The 25,286-nt window shown below is 44.5% G+C and overlaps 1 protein-coding gene across 3 annotated transcripts in view; it reads right to left on the bottom strand.

Annotated features, from left to right (window-relative positions):
- Positions 1-25,286, bottom strand: part of SGK2 (serum/glucocorticoid regulated kinase 2) — a 186,461-nt gene that overhangs the window by 115,321 nt on the left and 45,854 nt on the right. For all 3 annotated transcript variants that reach the window (XR_012222375.1, XM_073555322.1, XM_073555321.1), the window contains exons 2-3: positions 20,854-20,943; positions 19,039-19,096 (exon numbers count right to left, since the gene is read on the bottom strand). Coding sequence is in view for 2 of the 3 variants with exons in the window: in XM_073555322.1 (XP_073411423.1) it covers positions 19,039-19,096; positions 20,854-20,939 (144 nt within the window). In the remaining variant the exon portion in view is untranslated. The remainder of the gene's footprint in view (positions 1-19,038; positions 19,097-20,853; positions 20,944-25,286) is intronic.

Genomic DNA, 25,286 nt, shown 5'->3' with positions numbered 1-25,286 from the left:
GGGCTTTGACTGGGCCACTCCAAACATTTGCATGTTTCCTCTTAAACCACTTGAGTGTTGCTTTAGCAGTATGCTTTGGTTCATTGTGTTGTTGGAAAATGAACAACACTGACAGACTGAAACAGGTTTTGCTCAGGACTAACCCTGTATTGCGCACCATCCATCTTCCTTTGAAGATTTTGCCTGTCGCTGCTGCCAAAAAAACCAACTCCACAGCATGATGCTGCCACCACATTTCAATGTGGGGATAGTGTTCTTACGGTGATGAGCTGTGTTGGTTTGACGCCAGACATAGCGTTTATATTATTAGCCAAAAAAGTTCAATTTTGGTCTCATCTGACCACAGCACCTTCCTCCAAACATTTGGGGAGTCTACCATGTCTTTTGGAAAACTCAAAACAAGCCATATGATTTTTGTATGTAAGTTAAGGCTTTTTCCTGCCCATTCTTCCATAACGGCCACTTCCATGGAGTGTACTTCTTATTGTGGTCGTACCGACAGATACTCCAGTTTCTGCTTGAGAACTCTGCAGCTCTTTCAGGATTACCTTTGGCCTCTGTGCTGCTTCTCTTAATAATGCCCTTCTTGCACTGACTATTGAGAGTTTTGGTGGGCAGCCCTCTGTTGGCAGGTTTGTGGCGATACCATGTCCTTTCCATCTGATGATAATGGATTTAATGGTGCTCTGGGGATCATCCGAGATTAGGATATTTTTTTTTTATAACCTAAGGCTACTTTTACACATGCCGAGTTTTTTGCAGCCCATTTTTGCGGGCCGCAAAAAACCTTCCTCTGTTATAACAAATTGCAGGGGGAAAAAAACGCGATCTGCAAATACGGTGTAACGCAAAAACAAGCAAACTATTTTGCGGTACCATTGATTTAATTGGAGACCATGTCTGTGAACCTTGAAAAATATCGAATAAGCTCGACATTTTTTCACGGCCGTATATACGGCCCTCACGGCCATACGGGACACGGCGCTCCAATGTATTTTTGCGGGCCGTTTTTGTGGAACAAAAACACGGAAAGTGTAAAAGCAGCCTAACCATGACCTCTCAACAACTTTGTCCCTGAGTTGTTTGGAGATCTCCTCGGTCTTCATGGTGTTGTATGGTTAGTGGTGTCTCTTGCTCAATGGTGTTGCAGCCGCTATTGCCTTTCAGAAAGGGTGTGAATATACTGATTGCACACAGGTGGATTTTCTTTCACTGAGCATGTGACTAATGAAGGTAATTGCTTTAAACAGAAATTTTTAGGTGCTTCATAGCAAAAGGGGTGAATACATCAGAACATGACGATTTTTAGTTATTTAGACACATAAATTTAATTTATGCTTATGTTTTTCTCACTTCACTTCACCAATTTAAACTATTTAATGTAGAACACACAAATCATATTGCAAAAATATTAAAACACAGATTGTATTGTAACAAAATAGTTAAAAAGGTAAATACTTTTGCAAGCCACTGTAAAATTGCCTTCATTTATCCTCAAAAGTTTTTCACAGCTTTATTTCTAACCATGTATTGGGACTGGATGTGTAAAGTGTTAACCTGTAAGATCTGTAAAATCAGCTTGTTAGTATGATTTGTAGGGTAGGGGCAGGTGAGTCTGTGCATAACTGTAAAACAACAAGATCTAGTAAACCGAAAACAGCAGCAGCCCCTCCACCCGCTATGTCCTGCAGAGTCAGCTCCAGATTATAAGATTAGCCACAAACTTCGAGTCCTTGGCAGCAACGGCTGGAATTCTCACAGGGGTGCCCCAGAGCTTACACTTCTCTAACCCTGAGCCCCATGTAGTACAAATTCCAGTAAATGCCATGGTGCAGTACTTGTCAAAAGATGAATATATCTCTCTTATTCCTTTATTTATTTGCATGTATGTTTTTTACAGATATTAGTGACTTTTAGTATTACTGGCAGAGTCTCCATGATTTTCTAATATTTGAAACTCATATAGTGAGCCTCTCCTGTCAATGAAGGGCCAATAATAAAGAATATGAGGTTGGACTTAGCTACATGAAATCTCGTCCTCTGTGCCTTGCCAAATCTACTGTTTTCAAATGTTGCAGAAAAAAAGACTTTCTTGATTGCTCACATTTCTCAGTTTCATGAATGCGGTAAACCCACTCCTTTCATATCAGTTGCCTCTGGTCTTCTATCTCAAACTATTGTCTTTGTCGCTGAAATAATGTAGTATCCAGGTATCAAACAAGTAGCCAAAACTGAAATTTAAAGGGCAGGTCTACCTCTGAACACCAGTTTCTATTCAGATTACATCTACATAAAAGGATAATAAACCTCTTACATGCATCACATTACTTATAATGATCAATTTCTGTATTTTTATCCAGGGTGGGCTGAATTCGCAATGATGCTCACTTTTATGGGAAACTGTTAATGAATAAGGACTGTAAGAATGAGAATGGCTTTGTGTTAGTGTTAATCTCCCATGATTATTAGCTAGTTTTCAACTTTGAATCCTGCAAAAGTGTCTGCTTATATATAGGCTTGCGAAAGTATTCACCTCCTTGGTCTTTTCCTGTTTTGCTACCTCACAACCTGGAATTTCATTGTTTTTTTTGAGGGTTTGCATCAATTCATGTAAAGAATATGCCTAAAACTGTGAACATTTGGTTTTCTTTTTATTGTGATGCAAACAACAAATAGGACAAAATAACTCAAAACTTCAGTGTTCATAACTATTAAACCCCTAATGTCACTACTTTATAGAGCCGCCTTTTGCGGCAATTACAATCTTCATCAACATTTTCCATGACCTTGCTGCTGAAAAACATTACCACAGCATGATGCTGCAACCACCATGGTCTCTGTGCTGCCTCTCTGATTAATGCCCTCCTTGCCCAGGCTGAGAGTTTTGGTGGGTGGCCCTCTCTTGGCAGGTTTGTGATGATACCATATTCTTAACATTTGATGATAATGGATGTGATTGTGCTCCGGAGGATCATCAGAGATTGGGATTTTTTCTATAACCTAACCATGACTTCTCAATAACTTTGTCCCTGACTTGTTTGGAGATCGCCTTGGTCGTTATGTTGTTTGCTTAGTGGTGCCTCTTGCTCAATGGTGTTGCATCTTCTTTGGCTTTCCGAAAAGGTGTGTATGTATTGACTGACCATGTGACACTTAGATTGCTCACAGATGGACTTCCTTTCACTAAGCATGTGACTTATAAAGGGAATTTCTTGCACCAGAAATTTTTTAGGGGCTTCCTTGCAACAGGGGTGAATACATATGCACATGTGAATTTTTAGTTATTTGATCCTATACATTTTATTTATTCCTATATTTTTCTCACTTCACTAACTTAGACTATTTGATGTTAAACAAAAAACCACAAAGTATATCATCTGCCTAATAAATTCTCCTTTATACAAAATGAGACTATTTATTGCTGATATATCACACACATATTGCTAGGCGTCAGATTTCTGAGTTTACTCTGCAGGGATCCAGACCCTCACATTCTGCAGTCTCCTGCTGTTTATCTACTGCAGAGGAGATTGCAGAGGAGATTGCCTTGCAGCAAATCTCTCCTGAGGCTAAGTCCTTCTGTCCTCCTACTAAGCATGCTCATGGGGCGATCTCCCATTGGAGATCGGGAGTCATGTGCTCATGTCCCGCTCCAGATCTCATTGGTCCATCTCAGAGATCTGGAAGCTTGCGGAAGGTCCCGGCTGCTATAAAAGGCGCGCATGGGTGTTCCGTCATGCGCTAGTATAGACTTACTTGCTGCTGTATGTACGAGGACGGATGTATGATTCTGGTGAATGACTCATTATAAAGCCCCTTCCCTCTGAAATTACGTATGTGGTTAGTGACTGAGTTAGAATCAGCGCCAGCTCTCCTCTGCTGCAACATCCACAGCTGCTAGCGTCCGACATTGCGCTTGCGCCTTAGCCTCAACAGGCTCAGTCTTTTGTGTTTGTACTTATTTGGCATCTCTGTGAATTAACTGAGATTGCTCTGCGCACCTGGGTGAAGTTTAACCCTGTGTGCACTTCCGCCATATTGCTCCTGCCACCACTTAGCAGCGGTTATATCACCTACTGCACGGTGGACCCCGAGCGGCGAACGCACTTTATTATTATTTTAATTTAGTGCGTTCCACTGTTCCTAACACATATTGGATTACAAAAATATTTAAACACAAGCTCTATTGTAGCAACATAGATAAAAACCGAGGGTGATGAATACTTTTGCAAGCCACTGTATATAGTAACAGAGTAAGGGCTTAAAGGAGTTGTCTAGTCTTCTAAAAGTATGCAGTCACTTGATGTGACTGCAGTCTTCTGAATCCTTACAGCCTGCGCACCGAACGCTGCGATGATTCTCCAGTATTGCTGTTGAGAGCAGGTATGCGATTTTCATACTTCCAGCCACATTCCAATGTGACTGCCTGCTCTCAACAGCATTGCTGGAAAATCTTGATAGTATGCAGTGTGCGTGCTGAAAAGATTCAGAAGTATGCAGTCACATAGAGTGACTGCAGACTTTTAGCAGAAAACCGCTTTCAGTACATAGCCTTGTGACTCTGTACATCCTCCAAAATATATATGGAGATATAATATGGACTATAGAATATCGTGTGCGTCCATACTGTACTCATGCATGCATACCTCCCAACTTTTGAAGAAGGGAAAGAGGGACAAAGGATGTGGCATGTGCAGTGTGCCGTGGCAAATTTTAGGCCACGCTCCGACCACACCCATTTCACAACTAGTCACACCCATATCCACGCCCCAACCGCACCCATTTAGCATTGCTGATCACACTGACTGGTACTGAGGGCACAGTGGCTGGCATTATGGCCACAGTGGCTGGCATTATGGGCACAGTGGCTGGCACTGTGGGCACACTGACTGGTACTGAGGAAAAGAAAGAACAGAGAGAGAGAAAAAAGAAAACAGAGAGAGAAAGAAAGAACAGAGAAAGAAAGAATGGACAGAAAGAGAAAGAAAGAAACAACAGAGAGAGAAAGAAAGAATAGAGAGAGAAAGAAAGAGGGTAAAGAAAGAAAGAACAGAGAGTGAAAGAAAGAACAGAGAGAGAAAGAAAGAAAGAAAGAAAGGAGAGAGAAAGAAAGAGAACAGACAGAAAAAGAAAGAAAGAGAACAGAGAGAAAGAAAGAACAGAGCGAGAGAAAGAAAGAACAGAGAAAGAAACAGAGAGAGAAAGAAAGATTAGAGAGAGAAAGAACAGAGATTAAGAGAAAGAAACAGAGTGAGAAAGAAAAATTCTATAAAGATGCTATAGCAGCCCAGCTCCCATTGTAATGCCAACCTGAGCCTCCCGATGCAGGACATATCATGATCCGCTCACATGGCCAGCATCTCCGATTCCATGGTGATCCCGCTGTCCGCGCTGTCGGAGGAGGACATGGTGATGGATCTGAAGCATTCCCTGAAGTGCCTTTATGGTTCCGTCACAGTCTCTACCCGAAATTACCTCATTTCCTGTCAGCTTCCAGCACATCACTTCCGGTGGAACGTCACGTGCGAGTTTTAAAGTGCTCCTCGGGGCTCCGCCGTGTACTCCTGTGTCCGTGGGAAAAGTAAGCTCCCATCTGGTACTGCGGGGCAGACTCTCAAAATCAGGACTGTCCTGCTGGATCAGGGATGGTTGGGAGGTATGAATGCTCCCCACCATACACCTTGTACACGCACAACTCCGCACACCTCATACACACACCGGTTCTGCTTTGTATGCCTTGTACACACACGGCTCCGCTCCATACACCTCGCACACACACGGCTCCACTCAGTACACACACGGCTCCACTCTGTAAACCTCGTACACATGCGGCTCTGTTCCGCTCCGTACACACACGGTTCAGCTCCGTATACTTGGTTCACACAGGGCTCCATTTTGTACACCTCATACACACACGGCTCCGCTCCGTACACCCCGTACAAACACACGACTCCGTATGCTTCATACACACAGAGCTCTGTTCCTCACATCTTGTACACACAAGGCTCCGCTCCATACACCTTGTACAAATGCGGCTCCGCTCTGCACACCTCGTACACATGTGGCTCCGCTCCATACACCACGTACACTTCCTACACACAGGGCTCTGGTCCGCACACCTCGTACACACACGGCTCCGCTCCATAGAGCCTCGTACACACGCGGCTCCATTCCGCACACCTCGTACACATGTGGCTCCGCTCCACACACCTCATACACACACGGCTGCGCTCCATACACCTCATACGCAGGCAGCTCTGCTCCGCACACCTCATACACACGCGGCTCCGCTCTGCACACTTCGTACACACGGCTCTGCTGCTTACACCTCGTACACAGACGGCACCGTTCCATACATCTTGTACACAAACGGCTCTGCTCCGCACACCTCGTACACACACGGCTCCGCTCTGTACACCTTGTACACACACAGCTCTGCTCTGCACACAACATATACCCATAGCTCTGCTCCGTACACTTCATACACACACAGCTCTGCTACATTCACCCTGTAAACCCCTCCTGACCCAACACATAGATGAGGCATCATGACGAAATGTACACTGCTCAAAAAAATAAAGGGAACACTTAAACAACAGAATATAACTCCAAGTAAATCAAACTTCTGTGAAATCAAACTGTCCACTTTGGAAGCAACACTGATTGACAATTAATTTCACATGCTGTAGTGCAAATGGAATAGACAACATATAGAAATTATTGGCAATTATCAAGACACGCTCAATAAAGGAGTGTTTCTGCAGGTGAGGACCACAGACAACATTTCAGTACCAACGCGTTCTGGCTGATGTTTTGGTCACTTTTGAATGTTGGTTGTGCTTTCACACTCGTGGTAGCATGAGACAGACTCTACAACCCACACAAGTGGGTCAGGTAGTGCAGCTCATCCAGAATGGCACATCAATGCGAGCTGTGGCAAGAAGGTTTGTTGTGTCTGTCAGCGTAGTGTCCAGAGGCTGGAAGCGCTACCAGGAGACAGGCCAGTACACTAGGAGACGTGGAGAGGGCCATAGTGTTATGAGTGGTGGAACGCACTAAATAAAATTATAAATAAAGTGCATTCACCGCTCGGGGTCCACCGTGCGGTAGTTGGTAAAACCACTGCTAGATGGTTGCAGAGCTATCAGGCGGGGAAGTGCACAGGGTTTGGACGAGACCCAGATGCAGAAAGCCAAGCTCTGTTGAACACACAGAGCTGCAAGCACAAAGACATATAAAGTAATGTTGGAGCGAGCTCAGTTTTACTCACAGAGCTGCAAACACAAAGACAAGCTCTGTTGCACTCCCAGAGCTGCAAGCATACACACATGTGTAATAACGCTGAGTCTGTTTTTAGACTCACAGAGTCTCAGCGAAAGTGTCACGGTATTTACAGTCACAGAAGTAGCCTTCGGCAGCAGGACTACTCCCTCTAGACCTACCGTTTGTTAAGACACGAGACGTCGCAACTGCGGACGCGGGTATAGGCTGCAACTGCAGCGCAGCGAGGGCCGCAGGCAAGACGCTGCAAACTGCTGGCGCAATGCAGACGCTAAGCTGCTGAAAAGGTATAGCTGGAGCGCGCTGGCGCTAGCGCTGCTACTGGCGGCTGCCCAATCACTCACACAATCGTAATATCAGAGGGAAGGGGTTTCATAATAAGTCATCCACCAGTCCAAGCATCCATACCAAACACACAGCAGCAAGTATGGGAATACTAGCGCATGGCGGAACGGCCATGCGCACTTTTTATAGCGTACGGGACCTGCCGGAAATCTCCAGAGCCCTGAGCTGAACCAATGGAATCAGGAGCAGGACCTGAGCACCTGACTCCTGAACTCCAATGGGAGCTCATTCCACGAGCATGCTCAGAAGCTGGCTGAAAGGACTTAGCCTCTGGAGACAAATGTGAGGATCTGAATCTCTGAATATGTATGGCAGGACACAGATTCCTAACATTACCCCCCCTCCTAAGGCCCCCTCCTCCCTGAACCTTCCGGGCGACTGACCCGTGCCCTACGATGGCACAGGGCTCAAACTCGTCCAAGGACGAGCTTGGTGTCCAGGTAGGTGTTACAGTCACCCGAGACACCTGGAAGGCATCAGTGGAATCGAGGTCACCAGGTTTCAAGAGGGACACCTGGGAGATGGCAGGAGCGGGAATGACTGAGGCACGCCGCCGCGTGTCGGCAGATGTCACCACACTCTGCCTGGGATGGTTAGGCTGAGCACAAAAGGTGCAAGCCTGAATACATTTTTTAATGTCCCGAGCTCTATGGGGCCACCAATACGCACCAGCCAGTAGCTTAGAGACCTGCATATAGCCCCGATGATTGTGCGTGTTAGGCGCATGTGCCCAGGCGAGCACCTGAGCCCTGAGATGAGGAGGCACAAAAGTCTCGATGACCGGTTCAGACTCCACCTTTTGCGGGGAGATGGCTTCCGAAGAAATCGCACAAACATGGTGACAACCGCAAAAGGAATCCTGGTCGGAGTCTGAATTAAGGTTGGTACGAGATATCTCCATGGGCTCAGGAGGTAGAACCTCTGGCTCCGCCAGCTCAGGAGGTTCAAAAAATTTGGGAGGTGAAACGGATTTGCGCTTGGAGTGCTCCCGCTCCATACCGCGCTCCGAAAAACGGAGGTCAATCCGTGAGGAGACGGAGATTAGCTCCTCTAAACTAGTGGGGATCTCTCTAGTAGAGAGAGCATCCTTCACGTGCTCTGCTAGACCTCGCCAAAAGACGGGGATTAAGGCCCTGTCGGACCATTCCAACTCGGACACCAATGTCCGAAAACGAACGGCATACTGGCTGACCGAGGGTGACCCCTGGGTAAGGGCGAGTAATTGCAGAGACGTGTCGTGAGTGACCCGAGGACCGAGAAAAACTTGCCTGATGGCTGTAAGCAAGTTGGCAGCGGTCCAAATCTCAGGATCACCACGTTCCCACAGAGGCGTAGCCCATTCCAGCGCCTTGCCCGACAGTAGGGAAACAATAAAGGCCACCTTAGCCCGCTCCGTGGGGAATTGAGCAGCCAGCAGCTCCAGGTGTATCGAGCACTGGCTGATGAAACCCCTGCAGGAGGCGCCATCCCCAGAATATTTATCGGGCAACGGGAGGCGGGTAACTGTCAGCGCAGGGACGGACCTGGACATACGCTCTACCGCCTCTGTGAGTGCCTGAACAGCAGCATCTGTGGCCTGCGCAGCTGCGAGAGACCTCTCAAGGGTAGCCAGACGAGCTTCGAGCTGTTGCTCGACCTGCAACAGCTGCGCTGGTCTGCCATCTCTAGCCAGACCCTGGCGCTAGTATTATGTTATGAGTGGTGGAACGCACTAAATAAAATTATAAATAAAGTGCGTTCACCGCTCGGGGTCCACCGTGCGGTAGTTGGTAAAACCACTGCTAGATGGTTGCAGAGCTATCAGGCGGGGAAGTGCACAGGGTTTGGACGAGACCCAGATGCAGAAAGCAAGCTCTGTTGAACACACAGAGCTGCAAGCACAAAGACATATAAAGTAATGCTGGAGCGAGCTCAGTTTTACTCACAGAGCTGCAAACACAAAGACAAGCTCTGTTGCACTCCCAGAGCTGCAAGCATACACACATGTGTAATAACGCTGAGTCTGTTTTTAGACTCACAGAGTCTCAGCGAAAGTGTCACGGTATTTACAGTCACAGAAGTAGCCTTCGGCAGCAGGACTTGCTGACAACTTCATCTTCCAAAAGGTACGGGAGAAAACAAGGGGAACTGCTACCTTGGATCTAATCCTTATAAACAGGGAGGAAATGGTTGAGGAGGTAAAAGTGGCTGGGACCCTAGGAGGTAGCGACCATGCTATTTTAGAATTTTGGATAACTAGAGGAGGAAGACCTGTGAAGACTCAGACGTCAAGGTTAGATTTCAGAAAGGCAGATTTTAAGGGATTCAGAAAGAGAATTGGAGGGATCCAATGGCTGGATATCCTTAAAGACAAAAATGTCCAGGAAGGATGGGAAATCTTGAAAAATGAAATTCTCAAAGCACAATTGTTAACAATTCCGAAAAGAGGGAAGAATAGGAAGCATTTAAGGAAGCCAGGATGGATGAACACAGAACTTAAGCACATGCTAAAAAGGAAGAAAAAAATGTTTATAAAATGGAAAGAGGGAGGCATATCTAAAGAAGAATATAATGCTGTCTGTAGAACCTGCAGGGCACAAATCAGATTATCTAAAGCTGACAATGAATTGAGGCTTGCAAGAGATGTCAAAAGCAATAATAAAGGATTTTGGGGATATGTTAAAAGTAAAAGAAAAGTCAAAGATGCTATAGGATTTTTACAGGATGAAAATGATGAAATGGTAAGACAGGATGTTGAGAAGGCCGAACTTTTAAATTCCTATTTTGCATCTGTTTTCTCTCAGAAAGGAAATGTGACATCAACTGTTCTTCACTGTCCTATTAAGGGTATAGAAGAATCCAGGATATCTATAAACAGAAAGATAGTGAGGACACACTTAGCTAACCTAAATGAATTCAAGTCTCCAGGTCCAGATGAATTACACCCCAGAGTACTGAAGGAGATAGCAGAAGAAATTTTTGAACCCCTCTCCATAATATTTGAAAATTCTTGGAGAACAGGAGAAGTCCCAGAAGACTGGAGAAGAGCAAATGTTGTTCCTATCTTCAAAAAGGGGAAGAAGGTGGACCCAGGCAACTATAGGCCGGTGAGTCTGACTTCTATACCAGGAAAGATCTTTGAACAAATTATTAAACAACATGTATGTCAGTACCTGGATAAGAATGAAGTGATTAAACAGAGTCAGCATGGGTTTGTAACTAATAAGTCATGTCAGACTAACTTAATTTCCTTCTATGACGGAATCACTGATTGGGTGGATCAAGGAAATGCTGTAGATATAGTATATCTTGACTTCAGCAAAGCATTTGACAAAGTATCTCATACAATCCTTATTGAAAAAATGACTAAGTATGGAATGGACAAGGCAACTGTTAGGTGGATTCATAACTGGCTTAGTGATCGGACCCAAAGAGTGGTCGTAAATGGCTGCACATCCAGTTGGAAGAATGTCTCAAGTGGGGTACCACAGGGCTCTGTCCTGGGCCCTGTATTGTTCAACATCTTTATCAACGATTTAGATGAAGGAATTGAGGGTAAACTGATTAAATTTGCTGATGACACAAAGCTAGGAGGGATAGCTAATACTAGAGAAGAGAGAGAGAGGATTCAAAAAGATATAAATAAACTGGAGAACTGGGCAGCAACTAACAGAATGGTTTTTAACAGGGACAAATGCAAAGTACTACATCTGGGCAATAAAAATGAAAAAAGCATATACAGAATGGGAGGAATAGGCCTAAGCAACAGCACATGTGAAAAAGACTTGGGTATACTAATAGATCACAAACTGAATATGAGTCAACAGTGTGATGCAGCAGCAAAAAAAGCAAATGCAATTCTAGGATGTATTAACAGAAGCATACAGTCTAGATCACGTGAAGTCATTATTTCCCTCTACTCCTCTTTGGTCAGACCTCATCTGGAATATTGTGTCCAGTTTTGGGCACCACATTTTAAAAAAGACATCAACAAACTGGAGCAAGTTCAGAAAAGAGCAACCAGAATGGTGACCGGTCTGCAAACCCTGTCTTATGAGGAAAGGTTGCAGGATTTGGGATTGTTTAGTTTGCAAAAGAGAAGACTGAGAGGAGACTTAATAGCTGTCTACAAATATCTCAAGGGCTGTCACATTGTAGAAGGATCATCTTTATTCTCATTTGCACAAGGAAAGACTAGAAGCAATGGGATGAAACTGAATGGGAGGAGACACAGATTAGATATTAGAAAAAACTTTTTGACAGTTAGAGTGATCAATGAGTGGAACAAGCTGCCACGAGAAGTGGTGAGTTCTCCTTCAATGGATGTCTTCAAACAGAGGCTGGACAGACATCTGACTGGGATGATTTAGCGAATCCTGCTTTGAGCAGGGGGTTGGACCAGATGGCCCAGGAGGTCCCTTCCAACTCTACGATTCTATGATTCTATGATTCTATGATTCTATGACTACTCCCTCTAGACCTACCGTTTGTTAAGACACGAGACGTCGCAACTGCGGACACGGGTATAGGCTGCAACTGCAGCGCAGCGAGGGCCGCAGGCAAGACGCTGCAAACTGCTGGCGCAATGCAGACGCTAAGCTGCTGAAAAGGTATAGCTGGAGCGCGCTGGCGCTAGCGCTGCTACTGGCGGCTGCCCAATCACTCACACAATCGTAATATCAGAGGGAAGGGGTTTCATAATAAGTCATCCACCAGTCCAAGCATCCATACCAAACACACAGCAGCAAGTATGGGAATACTAGCGCATGGCGGAACGGCCATGCGCACTTTTTATAGCGTACGGGACCTGCCGGAAATCTCCAGAGCCCTGAGCTGAACCAATGGAATCAGGAGCAGGACCTGAGCACCTGACTCCTGAACTCCAATGGGAGCTCATTCCACAAGCATGCTCAGAAGCTGGCTGAAAGGACTTAGCCTCTGGAGACAAATGTGAGGATCTGAATCTCTGCATATGTATGGCAGGACACAGATTCCTAACACATAGGAGGGCAACAACCCAGCAGCAGGACTGCTATCTCCACCTTTGTGCAAGGAGGAACAGGAGGAGCTCTGCTAGAGCCCTGCAAAATGACCTCCAGCAGGCCACAAGTGTGCATGTGTCTGCACAAATGGTTAGAAACCGTCAGAGGGCCCGACGTCCACAGATGGGGGTTCCATTTCCACAACAGCATGTGAAATTGATTGTCAATCAGTGTTGCTTTCATAAGTGGACAGTTTGATTTCACAGAAGTTTGATTTACTTGGAGTTATATTCTGTTGTTTAAGTGTTCCCTTTATTTATTTGAGCAGTCATGGCCTTCTACAGTTGTCCGTTCTTTCAGGGAAGGGTCAGTACTGGTCTGCACATTGCTCCAGGACACCGCAGGCACTAGTATTTGTGAATCCATGGGTTTCTATTACTAAAGTGTTATACGACTCCAAGACTATGGCTTGGAGTTATACAGAACAACAATATGCCAGCCCCATAATTATATTGGCCTGACATATGCTTCATAACTAAATACCACCAACATACTCCATCTTACAGAGGAATCCCACTGAACCATCGACATGGTGCCAATTGCTGACAGTCAACTTCATGACTGGATCTCTACACTACTGAATCAGGAGCCTCAGGACTGAGAGATACCACTGGTATGCATAACACAGCCAAGTGAGACACTGATTGTTTAAAGCCAGAGATGCAGGCAGGGCTTAGGCGCTGCACTCTGCCAGCCATTTGTTTCCACATCATCCTCAGCTCTGAGGAAAGTAAACCTCGCGGACTGTCCCACTGTATCCGGGACGGTTGGGAGGTATGGGATGGGGTCAGTGCATGGGGGGTGGTGGTGGCTCAGTGCAGTGCGGGAAAAATAGCTCCCGGGCGGGACAGCGGGGAAGGCTGTGAAAATTGGGACTGTTGCGCTAGATCCGGGAAGTTTGGGAGGCTTGTGTATGTCTCTGGTTTCATAACAGAGCATATAAACTACCATTCTTCTGGAGTCTGTGTGATTTGTACAGGAAATGTAAAAATTGTGGCATGCTCTATTGGATACCATATGCAGGGCCGGTATTAGACAAAGTGGGGCCCCGGGCAAAAGTTTAAAGTGGGGCCCCAAATGCTAAAATATTGCACCATCACACAGAAACACTTAATTTGTATTGACATGCGCTGAGTTCAGGCCGCTAATCGAGTATGATCGACATATATTGAAGTCATTTGACACTTCTTTCCCGGCCACCTTAGGGTAGGTGCACATGTTCAGTAGTTGGCAGCTCTTTGGACGCAGCACATGTCCGCTGCCATCTATTGAATGCAGGTGATTCCGCATGTGATCACTGAACCGTGAGGATTCAGCGTGTCCAATTCAGCGCGTCCACACACACACACACACACATTATAATGCAGCCCCGCACACACAGTATAATTCAGCTCCCTCAGAGTATAATGCGCTCCCCTAGTATAATGCAGCCCCCTAATAGTATAATGCAGCGCCCTCAGAGTATAATGCAGCCCCAAGTATAATGCAGTCCCAAACACACACAGTATAATGCAGCCCCCAATCTATAAAGCAGCCCCTTCAGAGTATAATGCAGCTCCCACACACAGTATAATGCAGCCCCCCCACACACAGTATAGTGTAGTCAACCTACACACAGTATAATGAAGCCCCCTGCACACAGTATAATGCAGCCCCCCCACACACAGTATAATGCAGCCCCCACACACAGTATAGTGCAGTCCCCCACGCAGTATAGCACAGCCCCCACACACAGTATAGTGCAGCCCCCCACACACACAGTATAGTACAGTCCCCCACACACAGTATAGTACAGCCCCCACACAAAGTATAATGCAGCCCCCACACACAATATAGTGCAGCACCCACACAAAGTATAATGCAGCCCCCCACACACAGTGTAGTAGTAATCCCCCCACACACAACACAGTATATTGCAGTCCCCACCCCCACAGTATAGTGCAGCAGACACACACACAATACACTATAGTACAGTCCCCCACACACAGTGTAGTGCAGCAGACACACACACAATACAGCATAGTGTCGTTCCCCAGCACACAGTATAGTGCAGCAGACACACACACACAATACAGTATAGTGTAGTCCCCCACATACAGTATAGTGTAGCACACACAATACTTACCTCTGCTCCTCATTCCCCTGCTGCTCTGGCATCTGCAGAGCGTCTCAGCAGCTCTACTGCTGGCACACGCTGAGTCAGAGGCAGAGGAGGAGTGATAGGAGAGGGAGTGTCATCTGTCTTAGGGGCCCCATAGCGGCAGCGTGGTGGCTGGGGGCCCCTGGAAGAGCAGGGGGCCCTAGGCAGCTGCCTGATCTGCCTGCCCTGACCGTATGATAGAGCTCTTCTCCACAAGAAGCACAAAGCACCATATAGTGGTACGTGGAGTCTCCATAATACGTCGCTGCAGGAATTCTATGCGCTGCTTTACAGCATTCTGCATACTCCTCCATTCAATAGAAAAAAAACATTAGGAGCAGGACAAGATAAGCAATACACTGTTCCTTAAAAGTTATTCATTTTTGCATGAAAAGTAGCCAGAACTATTGGCAGTGATTGCATGGGCCAGTTTTGATGGACCCTGAATTTGATGTACAGCTGAATAGTATCTCCTCCTGTCTGTGTAAAAGTCACAGTAATTCTAGCATAACTATCAGGAAGCTGATGATGAGTAACTAGATCTTTCCCTGTTGGGAAGGTTCTGCACTACACAGACTTATGGGAAGATACAGTTAGATTACCATCTGTAAAATATTTTGCTTTTATGGCTATATTTTATAGGATACACCTGAAACAGCTCTTCAGGTACTTCCAGGTAGGACACAAAAGGCACATAGAATGTGAAATCTAAGCTATAGTGTATATACACAGGTAATGTAAATGCTGGCCAGCCTTCAGATACTGTAAGGCCATTTAATAAAAAGACTAAGGTTGCACTGTAGCTCTTCAAACATTTCCAGCTATGTATAGGAGAACCTTGTCAGATGCAAGTTTTCTAAAAAAACAAAAACAAACCAATCCCAGATACAGGACAGCTCACAAAGAATCTTCCATGACTTTATCATTCCGTGGGTCATGATAGGCATTGATGCCTGTACAGGTTATTTTTTAGTAAAGCCTAAAATGCACAACTGTAGGTATTTCACAATCTGAACTGATACAAATCATCACTTATATTTTTTTTTATAAGAATGAACATGTTGGAAACATCCCTCTGCATTTTTAGTGTTTCCCAGTGTGTTTATAACAACATTTTTCTACATTGTGACATTTCTTCTATCTAGATTTAGAAATAAAAGAAGGGCTATCTCAGGCTATCTGCCTTAATCAAAATATTGTTGTTAGAAGGAGACCTATTTCTGGAGACCCCATACATTAGCCATAATTTCTTGGAGAACCCTCAGTTCTATTTCCCTGTAGCACCAACCACGGATGGAACAAGGCATTAGGGTGCTTCCACGATGTGCTTGTCTTTACGTTTGTGGGTCCTGTCAGGGCTTGCGTCTGAACACCCCCTCAAAACGGGATTTGGACGTATGCGCCAATGGGGCCATAGACTATTTTAGTGCCAGCAGAGCGAAAGTGGTCTCTGTCGTGCATCATTTTTGGGCGTATACGCCTACTGGAGTCAGACACCCAGACACAGTCTACTACATCTCAGTGTCTACCTCCAGTGGGCTTCCACTCCTGAAAACGATGCACAGCAGTGCACACGTTCGCTCTGCCAGCAACATTATAATCTTTGGCCCCATCGGCTCATACGTTTGGGGGTTTGGATGCAAGACACGATGGAACCGATGAATGTGAAGATAAGCACAATGTGTATGCACCCTTACGCTTTGCACATTGAAAGCAGTATATCCCACGTATTATATCATGGTGTTTCCTTGGTCCACCAGTGGCAGAGGCGGATGCTTTTGAAGCCACTCTCTGTTCTGGCTACTAGACAAAAGTCCTGAACAGGAGACCCCACTCATAAATTTGTAATAAGGTATTTTAAAAAAATTAGGTATTCCTTAATATCACATCGTCCACACATAAGGCAATGAAAAGGGACTACAACATTTGTGATGCACATATCCAAACAATCGGCTATAAATGGCAGACTGGTGGATGTATAACTCCTGGCATCTAAAGGGGTAGCAGCATTCCAGCCAGTACCACATCCCCTTAATTGATTATCATGCACAACATCATACGTTTGGTAGCAGCTCTGCCTCTTTCACTTTAATAGAATGAGTTGGAGCAAGCTGTGATACCTGCAGCCCATTGTTAGGTGTCCTGGGGATCAGAACGCCATGATCTGATATTGATAACCATCAGTTTTACAGTCCTGGAAAACACCATACCATATACATTGGGTACGGAAAGTATTCAGACCCCTTTAAATTTTTCACTCTTTGTTTCATTGCAGCCATTTAGTAAATTCAAAAAAGTTCATTTTTTTCTCAATATTATACACCCTGCATCCCATCTTGAATGAAAAAAAAAACAGAAATGTAAAAGTTTTTGCAAATTCATTAAAAAAGAAAAACTGAAATATCACATGGTCATAAGTATTCAGACCCTTTGCTCAGTATTGAGTAGAAGCACCCTTTTGAGCTAGTACAGCTATGAGTCTTCTTGGGAATGATACAACAAGGCTTTCACACCTGGATTTGGGGACCCTCTGCCATTCTTCCTTGCAGATCCTCTCCAGTTCCATCAGGTTCGATGGTGAACATTGGTGGACAGTCATTTTCAGGTCTCTCCAGAGATGCTCAATTGGGTTTCGGTCAGGGCTCTGGCTTGGCCAGTCAAGAATGGTCACAGGGTTGTTCCGAAGCCACTCCTTTGCTTTTTTAGCTGTGTGCTTAGGGTCATTGTCTTGTTGGAAGGTGAACCTCCAGCCAAGTCTGAGGTCCAGAGCATTATGGAAAAGGTTTTCATCCAGGATATTTATGTACTTGGCTGCATTCATGTTTCCTTCAATTGCAACCAGTCATTCTGTCCCTGCAGCTGAAAAACACCCCATAGCATGATGCTGCCACCACCATGTTTCACTGTTGGGATTGTATTGGGCAGGTGATGAGCAGTGACTGGTTTTCTCCACAAATACGGCTTAAAATTATCTCCAAAAAGTTATATCTTCGTCTCATCAGACCAGAGAATCTTATATATCATAGTTTGGGAGCCCTTCATGTGTTTTTAAGCAAAGTCTAAGCTGGCTTTCATATGTCTAGCACTGTGGAGAGGCTTCCGTTGGGCCACCCTGCCATAAAGAGAAATTAGAACCAGGTTTGATCCCGAGCCTGAAAATCCATTTGTTTGGGATTAGAAACTGTGAATGACAGAAATAATACATATTGAGAAATTAAGTTTCTCTATGGGTAATATACCGCCCCTATGACTAGCTTATATGGGCAGATTTTATGTACTTTACAAATAACCACTATTTAACATTGCCCTGGCACATTTGAAATATCATTTTCACCCAGCTTTCCCTTCTCCATTTATGTCTTGACCTTTTCATCCACCCCTTACCTACCTTCATGTTTCCTCCATTTATATGTATTATTTCTATATGGATATTGCTATTTTTGCTTGATCTGTTTTTAGTCTAATTGTGTAGTAAACATTTTGTAACTTTTTATCCATATTGTGGTTGGCTGTTACTCCAACTGGTGTAGGGCTGCAGTGATCGTTGACTTTGTGGAACTTTCTCCCATCTCCCTACTGCATCTGTGGAGCTCAGCCACAGTGATCTTGGGGTTCTTCTTTACCTCTCTCACAAAGGCTCTTCTCCCACGATTGCTCAGTGTGGCTGCACGGCCAGGTCTAGGAAGACTTCTGGTGGTCCCAAATTTGGCCAGATCTGTGCCTTGTCGCAATTCTGTCTCTGAGCTCTTTGGCCAGTTCCTTTGACCTCATGATTCTCATTTGGTCTGACATGCACTGTGAGCTGTGAGGTCTTATATAGACAGGTGTATGCCTTTACAAATCAAGTCCTATCAGTTTAATTAAACACAGCTGGACTCCAATGAAGGAGTAGACCCATCTCAAGGAGGATCACAAGGAAATGTACAGCATGTGACTTAAATATCAGTTTATGAACAAAGGGTCTGAATACTTTTGACCATGTGATATTTCAGTTTTTCTTTATTTAATAAATTTGAAAAAATGTCTACGTTTCTGTTTTTTTCAGTCAAGATGGGGTACAGACATGACACATACATGTACATTAATGAGAAAAAAAGTGAACTTTTTAGAATTTACCAAATGGCTGCAATGAAATAAAGAGTGAAAAATTTAAAGGGGTCTGAATACTTTCCATACCCACTGTAGGTAATATGAACTTAAAGCCAAAGCTACACTTTCATAACCACTTCAATCATTCTTTTCCTTACAAACCTTTCCAAAGCTCCCTTTTCCTATAACTTTCAGGAAGTCAAAGTCGGTTGGTTTAGCACTGAAAAGAAAAGAAAAGATTAAAATGTAACCATTTCATTTTATTTATTCCTGACTGCTCCACTAGTGAAACATCAGACACATTTCTGCAACTTTCTTATTCATTAGAATTTGGCTTGTAAACATCCATGCGCATGATACAGGGCTTATTTTCTGACAATAGAAAAACTAAAATAATAACTTAAGAAAATGTCATACTTACATCTCTAAATCCCTTTAATTAGCAAAACACACTCACTTTCTCTGCAAATTGCCTCTTCAGAAAGAAAGAGGACTTTTACTCTACAGCGCCACCTATTGGTAGTAGCGATCCTACAAGTCACAATCAACCCTTTAACGAGTCTTGTGGCGCTGTAGAGTAAAAGTCCTCTTTCTTTCTGAAGAGGCAATTTGCATATTATTTTCCCAGAGGAGCATTGCACGGCGAATAAGCCTCCTTACCTTGACAAGCCAGAGCTGGCATGTCACTCTCCGCAAGTAGAAACCTTACCTTTTAGATCACTGTCTCTGGGGAGCTAGTAAGTGTAGTGCTTTAACTCCTTCACCCCTGGGCCATTTTCCTTTTTTTTTTTTTTTTTTCGTTTTTCGCTTCCCTTCTTTCCAGAGCTGTAACTTTTATATTTTTCTGTCAATATGTCCAAGTGAGGGCTTGTTTTTTGCGGGACGAGTTGTACTTTTGAACTACACCATATGTAGTGATGGGATTAAAATTCTCCCTGTCCTGTTGTTGACCGAAACTTGTCCTTGAAAGCTAGCAATACAAGTCCCTGTGAACATTTGTAGTAGGAACCTCTGCTGCTGTTACTCGGAGATAACTTGTAGCTCATACTATCTCCTAGTCAGAAATTTTTTTATTGTTCATTTGCTTTCTTTGTGCAAAGATAAAGGTTTTTATCCTCCTTATATATTACAATAATCATATTATATAGCACTGTGTACTTACAATTGCTCATTTCGCCTTTCTTCCCAGCTAATTCTTCTCTTTTCTCTGATCTATGTAGAAACAGGAAGTTTCTTGTCCCTGCAGAAATCTCTCTTCAACTCCTGACCCAGCTGCAACCTCCTCCCCTCCATCATAGACTTTTTGCAGTGATGAGACTCTTGACTTGAGCTGAGAAAATCAACCTCCTGTTTCTACATAGTGCTTAGAAGAAGTCAGTTTTTAATCACGTGATGACATAGGCCTAATGGAAAATAAAAGAATTAGCTAGGTAGAAAGGCAAAATGACTAATTGTAAGTACACAGTGCTATATAATGATGACTGCAATATAATAAAAGGATAAAAACTTTGGTGGGAGTGCTTCTGTAAGACTGGCGAGCACAAGTCCAGTCTCAATAAGTCAGGCCTAAATTTTTTACAATCAGTTTATACTAATAGAAGGCAGATTTTTCTCCCACAAGAGAAAAATCTGAACCTTGAATCAGGTTGCAAACTGCACATCAGGGTATTAAAATCAATGTATAGAGATTGCAAACTGAAAACTTATTGCAATTTTGTATTACTAAACGTAACCACATATGAAAAATCATTTTTCCATGTTAAAGGTGTCCATAGCCTGTAAGTCACTCTTAAGTGCACTATTATGTAAATTTTTTTCCTGATGTTAATTTGTTACTGCATTGATTAAGAAAATCAATAATTGCAGTTACATTGAAAAATCAGATGACAAGACACAAGTGTATTTCACCGGTGTGCACCTACATTGTCCCACAGAACTAGTCTTTAGAGGTAAAGCAGCAGGGGCACTTGTACTCACTTGGGGTTGGCAGACGGTCCCAGGTTTATGTTCGAAGTCATGACTGGAGAGCGGAGTTCACCTGTTCCAGTCTTGATGTGATTCATTGAACTGTAACATGAAGAGGTTAGATTCCTTTGTCATTAACCACAGTCAGGATGAAAATGGAAGAGAAAGATACATGGAAATTATGTGCAGATACAGTAGGAAGTCAGTTATAAAAGCAATGAAACTCAAGTATCTAAGGGTTAATTTACACGAGCTGACTGGCCAGCATTCAACAACCACCAGTTGGTAATAAGCCGTTGTTTAAAAGCCTGTTTACATAGGGAGATCTCGCAAAGTGATTTGCACTGAACTATTTGTAATAGATCCAGTGTGCATAGGCTGCCATGGTTCTCAACAGCACAAGTTTACCAGGACGATTCACTTCTGAAAACAAGGATTTTTTCAACAAAATTAAAAATAATTTATATATGTGGCATTAAAGAAGAGAAGGTGGCACTTACTGGTCAATAAAAGTCAAAGTGTTTATTTCATTCCGTTAAAACAAACACAGCAGGACAGTGGAAAGTAGAGTGCAAGGATGACGGCCATTTCGCGTAATTGCGCTTCTACGGGTCTTTTCACAATGGGTACCAACAATTCATTACCCTATAGGGTTAATTTCCCCCCCTTTTTTAAACTTTATTTTTATTTAATTTTCTCCTTTTTTGCATTTTTTTCACTCCCCCTTTCACTTTCCACATAACCACCTTATATGGTCTGCATCATTTATATCAAGCTCATGTAGAATGCATATTCTCAGAACCCCATGATACTCCATTATTAAATATCTTTATTTCTTACTGACATCCATGGTCTACTCTATAAAATACAATAGGCATTGTTATTTGTTACATCCAGGCTAAGTTTGTTCCAAATAAGTCCTTTATTTGTTCCCCTCCCACTTGTGGAATGCTGCAGTATGCATTAATTGGCTCCTGGAGCTCTCACAGGACTACTTCCTGCCTGTGGAACACAAACAATAGCGTCTTCCTGTCTTTGGCATGCACGCTTTCATCACTTCCTGTCCAGTCACTCGAGACACATGCACCATTAGTCCTGCCCCTTCCTTATTTAGTTTCCACCATTCTGGCTTGTGGCTTCACTCTGTGATGAGACAAGCGACGGAAACCGCGTCCAGCCTGACGCCCATCACCACTGACCTCCCATGGTAAGAATCTTTGATATCACTATGCCCACATATTCTTTACCTGACATAGCACAGGCAGTGCAATAGTTTTTGGTACCTTTGTTTTTAGCCTCATAAAGACCTGCTATACTACCACACGGCAACTAATATAACTACATGTAAAAGCGCTCCCTGTTTTACATAACTCTCTTTATATGTATGCTTCACTTTATACTCACCGTATTCATTTATCTACATGAAATCCAACAGAGAAACTGGTACCAAGCCTTTTCAACGTATCCTCATGTACCACTTTTCATTCTCACGGACCAGTCACCTCCTAATTTTGAGGTTCTAATATTGACTATCTTATTTGTGGCCTCACAAGGTTCTTCCTACAAGTATTCCGAATTAATATACGATACTAGGGAGCCGGACAGCTCACCTACAAGTTTTCATTACAGGTATTTTTGCTTACATATAATATATATATATATTTTTTTACATTTATTTTCCTACATACTTACGTGATCCTACATTGTATTTCCAGTAGGGATACACCTCACAAAACCTGGGAAACACACATTCGCCAGAAGACTTGCCACACTCATCAGGAGGGCTTTAAACTAGAAGAAGAGGGGATGGGAGGAAAAACAGCAGACAAGAACATGCAGCAGAAGGACAAACTAATCAAGGATACTAGATGTGGTAAAGAGGACCCAAGACAGGGTACTCAGAAGGAAGCTAAGGCCTCTTTCACACATCAGGTTTTCGCCGTCAGGCGTGATCCGGCGCTTTTGACAGAAACCGGATCCGGCGAAATGCAATGCCGGATCCGGTTTCCCCCCCATTGACTTGCATTTGCGCCGGATCGCGCCGGATGGCCATGCGTTTCATCCGGTTTTCGCCGGATCCGGCAATGTGTCGCAATGTGTCACGATCCGGCGTCTGGAAAAAACGTCTACTGTAACGTTTTTTTTCTCCGGCGAAAAAGCCGTACCCGCCAGATCCCGCGCGTCCGGCTTTTTCCCACAATGAAAGCCTATGAGCACCGCAATGCGCCGGATCCGTTTTTTTTGGTCTGAGCATGCTTAGTAGCTCTGCCCACAAGACATATATAAAAGCAAGACAGTGGGACCCACAGCCACACCCAACATGCCACCCAAGAAAGCAACCAAGCGCAGCAGGAGAAGGCAGGAGACCACTGCAGCACCATCAGCACCACCACCACCCCAAATGGAGCAGCAAATGGAACATGCTGAGGAGGGGAGGCCAGCAGCAGATGAGAGACGGTAATTATCAAATCCCCCATTCCTCCAAACTAGGGCCATGGAATATCAAGATATTCATTGGCCCTTTGTTTCTCTTTATTCAACAGCCGCCAAAGAGATGCAGCAGCAGCACCATCAGCAACACCCCAAATGGAGCAGCATGCTGAACGGGAGGGGAGTCCAGAAGCAGATGAGAGACGGTAATTATCAAATCCCCCATTCCTCCAAACTAGGGCCATGGAATATCAAGATATTCATTGGCCCTTTGTTTCTCTTTATTCAACAGCCGCCAAAGAGATGCAGCAGCAGCAGCAGCAGCAGAAATGGCATCACTGGCAGCAGCAATACCCACAGCCATGGAGTCTGGCCATCAACAGGACAGCACATCTTCTTCTGGGAGCCCTCCCTCGCATCGTCAGCGTTTGACGGTAAGTTTTTATTTCCAAAATCCATCATCTCTGTAATATATGTCTATTCATTGCCTTTTATTTCAAAACAGGAATCACAAGATGAAGAGGAGCTCCCAGAAGAAGAAGGAAGGGGTGGACAGACGCTTGGAGTGGGCTCACAATTCGTAAGTTTTTTGCATCAAACGCAGAAACACAACATCACACTACACACAACACATAGAAAACAATGTTCTGCAGACCACACACAGCAAACAAATGCCTACATCCAAACTCATAACATTTTTTGTTTTCTTCTCTAGTCTTCCCAATCTGGTGCTCGGCCAAGAGGTCCTCGCAGTGCCTCCCAGGGTCGTCGGCGACAGCAACGCGGTGGTCACCAGCGTGTAAGTATAAATATTTTTGCTTTGTTTTTTGGCACTTTTTATTTCATTTCTTTTGTGGAGGCTAATTATGTTATTTTTGTCTTTTTCTTTAACAGCCTTCACAGCGTGCTCCCGACTCTGACGGTGAGGATGGAGGGATTGATGTGGACCGCCTCATCGATCTCGTCAGAGAAAGGGAGCCGCTCTGGAATATGGCTGACCGCCGCCACGCTGACCTGATCATTACCCGACGACTCTGGGAGGAAATCTGTTCTCTCCTTGTGGGCCGCTGGGAGGACCTCGAAGCTCGGGACCAGATTAAAGAGCGTAAGTATATACAGTAACGGTTGCTTGATGTAAACCAGTGTTTCCCGAACTCCAGTCCTCGTGGTCCCCACGGATCATGTGTTCAGGATTTCTATTTACTATTGAAATCCTGAAAACATGACCCCTGGGGACCATGAGGACTGGAGTTTGTGAAACACTGATGTTGTATACTAACCACTCCTTTCTCGTTTCAGGGAACAGAATTGTGAATCGGTGGCGGTCTGTGAGGGATCGTTTCAAGAAGGAGTTCAATAAAGAGATGCGGGCCCCGAGTGGATCTGGAGGACGCAGGAGCAAGTACAAGTACGCAGAAGCCCTGTCGTTCCTCTGGGAAACAATGCTCACCAGAAGGTAAATATTACACACCACATGTGAAAAAGATGTAACTTTTTTTTTTCAGCCAGGGCCATACCATGTCAGTATTTTAATTGTTTTTTTTTCTCTTTATTCCACAGCACGGTGAGCAGCACTCGGGAGCCTGCACGATTGGACCCTTCTGAGGCGATCCCTGAGGAGACCGGCACCGAAGGACACTTCGACCGCCCCGGTACATCTGCACCTTCCCTGCCTTCCCACACATTCGACCCATCTGTCCCATCCACCAGCACAGGAGCATCGTGGCCGCCTACATTACATGAAGCTGCTGGTGAGGAGATCGCTTTCCCTTTACCCCACCCTTCTGCCCCTGCCGCCTCTAGTACACCTGCGGGTACTGGGCGGCAGCGGCAGAGGGGTCAGGAAAAGAGTTATGCGCAAGAGTTATTGCATCTGAATGCATCTTTCCAGAACTGTCTCAAAGTCTTGTCAGAGCAAATCTCCGCAGGCTTTCAGCAGATCAACTCCAGCATTCTGGAGGTGAAGACACTTCTGGAAACCATGCATTCAGAAGCAAGATCTTCGCCAAACCACA

Source organism: Dendrobates tinctorius, unplaced genomic scaffold (assembly GCF_039654945.1).
Source record: "Dendrobates tinctorius isolate UK_male_01 unplaced genomic scaffold, ASM3965494v1 ptg000223l, whole genome shotgun sequence".
In the NCBI taxonomy this organism is placed as follows: domain Eukaryota; kingdom Metazoa; phylum Chordata; class Amphibia; order Anura; family Dendrobatidae; genus Dendrobates; species Dendrobates tinctorius.
The sequence above is the reverse complement of the archived record's forward strand: the minus strand, read 5'-3'. Positions and strand labels throughout refer to the sequence as shown.